The sequence below is a fragment of the Python bivittatus genome, unplaced genomic scaffold (assembly GCF_059951505.1).
Source record: "Python bivittatus isolate LINGU-HERP-01145 unplaced genomic scaffold, Pbiv_v1 ctg000330_np1212, whole genome shotgun sequence".
Classification (NCBI taxonomy): domain Eukaryota; kingdom Metazoa; phylum Chordata; class Lepidosauria; order Squamata; family Pythonidae; genus Python; species Python bivittatus.
In genome coordinates this window covers 35,076,732-35,084,599 of record NW_028277058.1, presented here as the reverse complement: position 1 = coordinate 35,084,599, position 7,868 = coordinate 35,076,732, and the positions used below count along the sequence as shown (strand labels likewise).

The window sequence follows — 7,868 nt, the reverse complement described above, 5'->3', positions numbered from 1 at the left end:
TACTGTGTTGGCTTTTTCTTTCCACTATTTCACATGTAACATTACAAAGTATATTACATGTGTACTTTGTATACTGTTTAGGACAAATAGCCTATTGTTGGAAGAGTAGTATGGTATACATTTGGGATTTTGTCCACTTGCCTTAACTATGTAGCAAACATGCCCTGGCAATCTTTTCATTTCAGACATATTACTTCTTGTTCCCAGCCCATGAGAGAGATAAAAGTTAGCCATTCAGGTTTTATAGTGGTTTTTCCTCTTCAGCACGCAACCTGTACTAGTTCCAAGGTATGTAAAACTGCATGCAATTTGCCAAATACTCTGTCAAAGGCACAGTGACCCAAAGGGGGTCCATGATGACCCACGGGGGGCCAGCACCCATTAATCACTGTAGGGTGGTGCTCTTCTTTGTGATCTAGCACATTCTTAGCTGCCATTTTCCCTCCATTTATAGAACAGCTGATAGGCAGCTGGATGAGTGGCATTATAATGTGGGAAAGCTGGTTTTCTTAAAACATTTTTGGGAGAAACCTGACACTCCTATTTTAGGACACAGCTCACCCAGTTGCCAGTACGTTGTTCACTGGACTAGTTGAAAAAAAAGTGCAGAAAAGTTGGGATCTTGGAGAAAAGCATGGTTTTAAAGGAGCATTTTTACAAAATCATGTTCTTCCATGGGTATTCCATTTCAACTTACAGTGGGGCAAAAAAGTATTTACTCAGCCACCAATTGTGCAAGTTCTCCCACTTAAAAAGATGAGAGAGGCCTGTAATTTTCATCATAGGTATACCTCAACTATGAGAGACAAAATGAGGAAAAAAATCCAGAAAATCACATTGTCTGATTTTTAAAGAATTTATTTGCAAATCATGATGGAAAATAAGTATTTGGTCACCTACAAACAAGCAAGATGTCTGGCTCTCACAGACCTGTAACTACTTCTTTAAGAGGCTCCTCTGTCCTCCACTCATTACCTGTAGTAATGGCACCTGTTTGACCTTGTTATCAGTATAAAAGACACCTGTCCACAACCTCAAACAGTTACACTCCAAAATCCACTATGGTCAAGACCAAAGACCTGTTGAAGGACACCAGAAACAAAATTGTAGACCTGCACCAGGCTGGGAAGACTGAATCTGCAATAGGCAAGCAGCTTGGTGTGAAGAAATCAACTGTGGGAGCACTAATTAGAAAATGGAAGACATACAAGACCACTGATAATCTCCCTCGATCTGGGGCTCCACACAAGATCTCACCCCGTGGGGTCAAAATGATCACAAGAACAGTGAGCAAAAATCCCAGAACCACATGGGGGGACCTAGTGAATGACCTGCAGAGAGCTGGGACCAAAGTAACAAAGGCTACCATCAGTAACACACTACGCTGCCAGGGACTCAAATCCTGCAGTGCCAGACGTGTCCCCCTGCTTAAGCCAGTACATGTCCGGGCCCCTCTGAAGTTTGCTAGAGAGCATTTGGATGATCCAGAAGGGGACTGGGAGAATGTCATATGGTCAGATGAAACCAAAGTAGAACATTTTGGTCTAAACTCAACTCGTCGTGTTTGGAGGAGAGAGAATGCTGAGTTGCATCCAAAGAACACCATACCTACTGTGAAGCATGGGGGTGGAAACATCATGCTTTGGGGCTTTTTTTTTCTGCAAAGGGACCAGGATGACTGATCCGTGTAAAGGAAAGAATGAATGGGGCCATGTATCGTGAGATTTTGAGTGAACACCTCCTTCCATCAGCAAGGGCATTGAAGATGAAACGTGGCTGGGTCTTTCAGCATGACAGTGATCCCAAACACACCGCCCGGGCAACGAAGGAGTGGCTTGGTAAGAAGCATTTCAAGGTCCTGGAGTGGCCTAGCCAGTCTCCAGATCTCAACCCCATGGAAAACCTTTGGAGGGAGTTGAAAGTCCGTGTTGCCCAGCGATAGCCCCAAAACATCACTGCTCCAGAGGAGATCTGCATGGAGGAATGGGCCAAAATACCAGCAACAGTGTGTGAAAACCTTGTGAAGACTTACAGAAAACATTTGACCTCTGTCATTGCCAACAAAGGATATATAACAAAGTATTGAGATGAACTTTTGATATTGACCAAATACTTATTCTCCACCATGATTTGCAAATAAATTCTTTAAAAATCAGACAATGTGATTTTCTGGATTTTTTCCCCCATTTTGTCTCTCATAGTTGAGGTATACCTATGATGAAAATTACAGGCCTCTCTCATCTTTTTAAGTGGGAGAACTTGCACAATTGGTGGCTGACTAAATACTTTTTTACCCCACTGTAGTGGCTGAAGTTTACTTCTGATGTAGCTGGTGAAACCAGATCTAGATTGTAAAGAAAAAAGGTTTCTGCATCTCTGCTACCATTTAGCATCACCAGGATTTTTGCAACCCAGGCCTGGTAGCCCTAAGTATGGTGGCACAGGCAGAGATTAGTCAGTCTGTGGTAGTCAGCTGAGTGGTTTGCTGTGGCTTGGCAACAATGCTGAACATATGTCCTTTGGCGCATGGCTGAACCTAGCTAGAGATTAAAATCTTGGCAAAGCTCTGGTTCAAGTCTACCTTTGATAATGAAAGCTTACTGGCTGACTTTTGACTTTGGGTCAGTCATACCTTTTCAGTCCACTACCTCACTTAATTGTTACGGTGGGGAAAAATGATTCAGGGAAAAGAGATTCCTATGCATGCTGTCTTGAGCTCCTGGGAAAAAGCTGCAATACATATATTACAAATTAATTATACAAATAAAATGCAGAAAATACAGACAGTAATAATTTTATTAACAGTGCCCAATCACCATAACGACTGTTGAGTGACAGGCATTCTTGCATAGGTGAGCAGATTAACACATGCAACATATAATCCTATTTATGCATCTAAAAAATGTATGCCATACTAAAATTGTTTGCTATGTTCCTCTTCTATCTGGGCCAAAAAGAAAAAGCAGAAATAACCAACATTCACAATGCTCCATAATGTTTAAAAGTCTTGCTGATAAAACAGTGCCAATAGCTTGCTGTCATTTCATCCTTATGCAGCTGCAGTGGAAGGCTAGAGGGAAGGCCAGCATCCCAACACTTCTTTCTATAATGGAGCACTGACTTGGTAAAAATTAGAAGAGTACGCTTACCAGGATCAGTGCTATAGCTCAATTTCACATTAGATACTGGACATGTTACTTATTGTAATTTATTTCTGAAAAAGTTAAAGCCTCTAGCTATAGTAACAAAGAGCAAATGAAAAAATGTTTCTTACAATGCTGTCCTATCAAACTGTATCAGGTTAGGGAGGAAGCCTTGTTTTTTTTCTAGGCTAGCTCCAAAAAACCAAATAACCTTCAACAGGCCATCGGTTATTGAACAAAACATTATATACTTTGTATTATTTGAACACTAACTTATACACAAACTCATCTTCAAGTGAAGCTAGTTATTATCAAAGAATTAGTTTAAATCCCATTGGAGAATTGTTTTGCATCAGAAGGATTTAAATGCAGGGATAGGCAACCTAATACCCTTTCAAGCAGAGGTGACCAGTGTGCAGTCTGCATTTGGACCCCAAGCATCTTGAAGTCATGCCACTAAAATTCACCGGCAAACTTGCTAAATTCTGGTAGAGCCATTTCAGCCTATTTTCTGAACATCTGGGCAGTTTTAGAATAGAAATCTGGGTAAGTTATCTCTGGGAAGCCTCTAATTCCCACCCTTAAAATCCATCAAAAAGCAAGGTGAAAATTTGACCATGCTGCAGAGTTTCCAGATAGCCCCCTCCCTAAAGTCAGCAGGCTCCTCACCCACTTCAGTGGTTTGGGATTAGAACTATTTTTCTAACTAGAACTCCCACAAATCTTTACCTCTTGCCAATACTGCCTGGCAACTGCAAGTTATTGTCCTAAATCTTTAGAGGGCATAAATTTGCCTCCTCCTGACTTAAAAGAATGAGCAAGCAATCTTTAGTTAAAGGCCTAAACAACAAGCTGTGACTGAAGAAAATAATCTTCTAGATTTAAAAACCTAATAAAAGCAAATATTTTACAAACAGTTGTTGAACAAAATATTCATATAAAGTCTTGTTTTTCCCAGTTTTTTGTCAGATTTAGACCAATAGTCTTTCAATAGCTTGTTGGACAGACTGAATTTGAGGCTTCAGTTGTGAGCCTTCTTTGATAGTAATGGAACAGGCAATAACAGGCCGAGAAACACCACATGCCCGGCCTAAGGCTTGCTTGGAGCGCACAAACACATAGGGCACATTCTTGTCTTCACAAAGTAGCGGGAGATGAAGGATAATCTCAAGGGGTTCAGCATCTGCAGCCATCACAATGAATTCTGCAATACCTCTGTTTAAAGTTTTAGTGGCTGTGGAAAAGGAAATCAATACAATTACTATTAGGTATTCATTAAATTCAAGAGCTAGCTCCTCGGTTGGCACTGCAAGAGGATAAAGAGCATCTTGGCACATGCAGCATTATTACATCCTTCACTGCACTCTTGCTTCAAGATTTGTGTTCATCTCAATAATCAAATATACTATTCAACTACATTTTCACATTGTGGGATTTGTCTGGTGAATACTAGTGGTTATATCACTGAAGGAACTAATGTCTTGCAAATCAATGAATATCTGACTGCATCTCTTTCTGAAGACTTCAACATATGCATATAAATTCGCACCTAGATTCATGACAAGTTAAATGCCTCTCTGGAGCTGACCTTAGGAAGGATGGAATACAAATCATGCAGCATTCTAAGTATTTCCCATGTTGGGATTTCTTTAACGACAAAAGCAAACACTGATATTACTGTGAAAGCTCTTCCTGTCTTAAAGTTCAAGTTTATTTTATTTATTCATTTTATTTTTACATTTATTTTCAGTGCTTCTGTCTGATGCCAATTATTTCTGTTCAGCACATTTGAGGGAATGAGTTTGGAGTAACAGTAATAGGCTACCACTAAGAACAGGAAAATAAAATATTAGATACAAATGTTTTAGGATATATTTAGTTAAGTGTCAGGATTGACTCCTTGTAACTGTATGGACATACAATCATCATCTTGACCTGCCTCTAGTAATAACTTGTAGAACTGTCCCTCTTCTTCTATTTTCCTTAAGCCTTCTAAGCACAATACATTATCTAATCCATTCATCATTGTCAGCTTTTATTTGGTTCAATTCTGATAGGTTCTTGCAGTCTGCTGAGTTCTTATGACTATCTCCAAACATGTTGAATTCTGAATTAAGTTTCTCTTGTCCTTTGGCAAAATATTTAAAATGCTATCTACAGGAGACAACCCCTCAAACGTGCATATTATAATAATATTTTGATTAAACAATCAGATTTCACCTTCATTGGCTCCTTTGCGTAACTGTTTGTAATTACAAGATTGCTGCACAAGATCCAGTAGTGTCTTAGTGAGCTGAGCATCAGCAAGCGGATAAGCTTTTGGATTTACTTCTGCCTCAGTCTGTAAAAAGATATCAGAAATTGAGCTACAGAAAACAGTATTTCTTCCTCAGCTGCCTGCTATCTCTGTCTTAAGGAACATAATTACAGCTGCATCAGGTGAAGCAATCATCTTTCCATTACCAGAACTGTTCTATTTGCTAATTCCCTTTCATTAATGGTTCAAAAGTCACTTAAAAAACCCTCTTCCCATTTTTTACTGTAACATATTCAAAGAGCAGGTGGCCAGGACAGCTTTTGTAGTTTCAGTTGATCTGCCAATTTCAGCCTTATCTGGAACAGGATGCCCTGAAAATAGTCACTCATGCTTGTCATCTCTAGATTTAGACTACTGTAATTCACTGAACATGGGGTGCCCTTGAAGACCTCCCAGAAATTTCAGCTAGTCCAGAATGATACTGGTCAATCATGGTAGTGTCATGTTACACCTCTATTGCAGGAGCTGTACTTATTACCAAAATGTTTCCAAATGCAATACAAGGTGCCAGTCATAACCTACAAAGTACTACATAGGTTAAGGCCTTCTCCTAGCAGTTTCTCCCTATTCTACCTGAATAACTAGGGAGCACCTGCTAAGAGTCCCTATCTACCAGGAGATACAGCAGGAGGGGGCCCAGTAGCAGGCATTCTCCATCGTAGCTCCACTAAAGAACAGCTTATCTCCTGAGGCAGAGATGGCCCTTATCCTTGCGGCCTTCCGAAAGCAAGTGAAAACATGGCTCTTCCAGAAGATCTTCAAGGATTAATTGTACCAGGGGCACCATATTTAATAAATTAACGTATTACTTTTAACAAAAATTTAAATCAAGCCTTAATTGGATTATTTTACTACATTGACTTGCATTTTATATGTAAGTTCTGCATGCTGCCTAGAGTCCTTTTGGTTTCAAGCAGTAGACCAACCGCATAAATACTTGTTATGAGGACAAAGTAGGACAACCTCTTTATGTATTTCATATTCAATACCACAAGGATGGGATAAAAATAGAAGAAATCCATGGCAAAAGTACTGATGATGATACTCATGGCATGAGATTTAATACTCCAACCTCACCATCATAGTAAAAATAGACTGGGGTTGTTCCAATGAGTACAGCAATTAAAAAGTAACAGAGGAATATGCCGGATACGGCACGCAATGAGTCTTGCTTAGCACGTGACTTCACTGCCGGTCGTATGGAAACGGAGGCCAACCGAGCCTGGGTAAGCCTCCTCCGCGTGGTCTCCAGGTCTCGCGCTCTTCTCCACGCTGCTGAAGTGCTATCAATCTCGGCATTTTCACCGACAACTAGTGCCCTCGCTTCCCCGCAACGCCTGGACTTGGCCGCACTCACCATTTCTGTTAAGTAGAAGGCTCACTGGGACGCTCTGCCCTGGATCCCCTCGGCCCGAAAGCTTCACAGAGGAAAAACGTGACAACGCGCGGACTCACAAGATAGACGCGCGCCTGGAAGTGACGTTAGAAAAGGACCAGGCTCCCGCAGGAAATATCCTGCAGACCTTAAAGATTTCTCAGCTCTCGCAAGTGCGACCTCTACCTTTGGCTGACTACTAAAGAAACTCCAGAGAAGTAGCTTGAACCTGAAATAGCATCCTGTTCAGATTTCCTCACGGTGACGTTTACTAAACCATGTTTCCACGTTCACTCATAATCAGTTGTCATTTATACACAACTAAGTTGTTAATTACATTTACAGGTATATGATTTGATTGAGCGTCTAGTTTCAGCAGCAAAAGAAATATTATGCCATTTTTTTATAGGTTAAAGGTGATGCACTTAGCAGTTCTCTGCTGCAGTGGGCTGGATTTAAAAAAGAAATTCCGTGGGTGAATGGGGACTTGAACAGGGTTTCTGTAGCCTGAATTGAAGAGATTAACCACTGTACCAACTGAAACAAAACATTGCTAACAAATAATTCTCCCATTCTCAAACACATCTTTGCACACCCAGCCTGTAATCTGGTATAGATCCTACAGCTACCTGTACTGTCTAGTGCTGAACAGCTAGATTTAAATCCATTCATTAAACTTCTCTGTGTGTGACAAATTGAAAAGTTATCTCTGGGATACTCTGATAGCAATTATATTGGGTTTTTTAATCTCCCAGTTCTTTATCAACTGGCAGAAATTAAATAGGTGTAACTTACTGAGAGTAGCTTATTAAGTATCTGAAACAATTACAAAGCATATGCTCCATAATGTCCTGTCTCTAATGTCTGGTTATACAAGTAATATAATCTCTAGTTCTTTGACAACACAGTTCTGTGCATGGATTATTCAGTAAACAAGTCCTGGAGAATTAAGTGGTATTACTGCCCAAGTGTGTATTGGACCACCTGGAATTTGAAGTTCATACCTGGAAATTATCAAAATGGTGAAGGCTGG

The 7,868-nt window shown here is 40.3% G+C and overlaps 1 protein-coding gene across 1 annotated transcript; it reads right to left on the bottom strand.

Annotated features, from left to right (window-relative positions):
* Nucleotides 1-2,778: 2,778 nt before the first annotated feature.
* Nucleotides 2,779-6,941, bottom strand: SNU13 (small nuclear ribonucleoprotein 13). Its single transcript, XM_007443700.4, has 3 exons — nt 6,818-6,941; nt 5,364-5,484; nt 2,779-4,377 (listed from the first exon to the last, which is right to left on the bottom strand). The coding sequence occupies exons 1-3, from the start codon at nt 6,818-6,820 to the stop codon at nt 4,115-4,117; spliced, it is 387 nt and encodes a 128-aa protein (XP_007443762.1). The 5' UTR covers nt 6,821-6,941; the 3' UTR covers nt 2,779-4,114.
* Nucleotides 6,942-7,868: the final 927 nt, after the last annotated feature.

Coding starts and splice junctions, on each gene's coding strand:
- SNU13 (XM_007443700.4), bottom strand. Junction 4,378..5,363: donor ACGCAAAGGAGCCAATGAAG/GTGAAATCTGAT, acceptor CCTTTTCCACAG/CCACTAAAACTTTAAACAGA.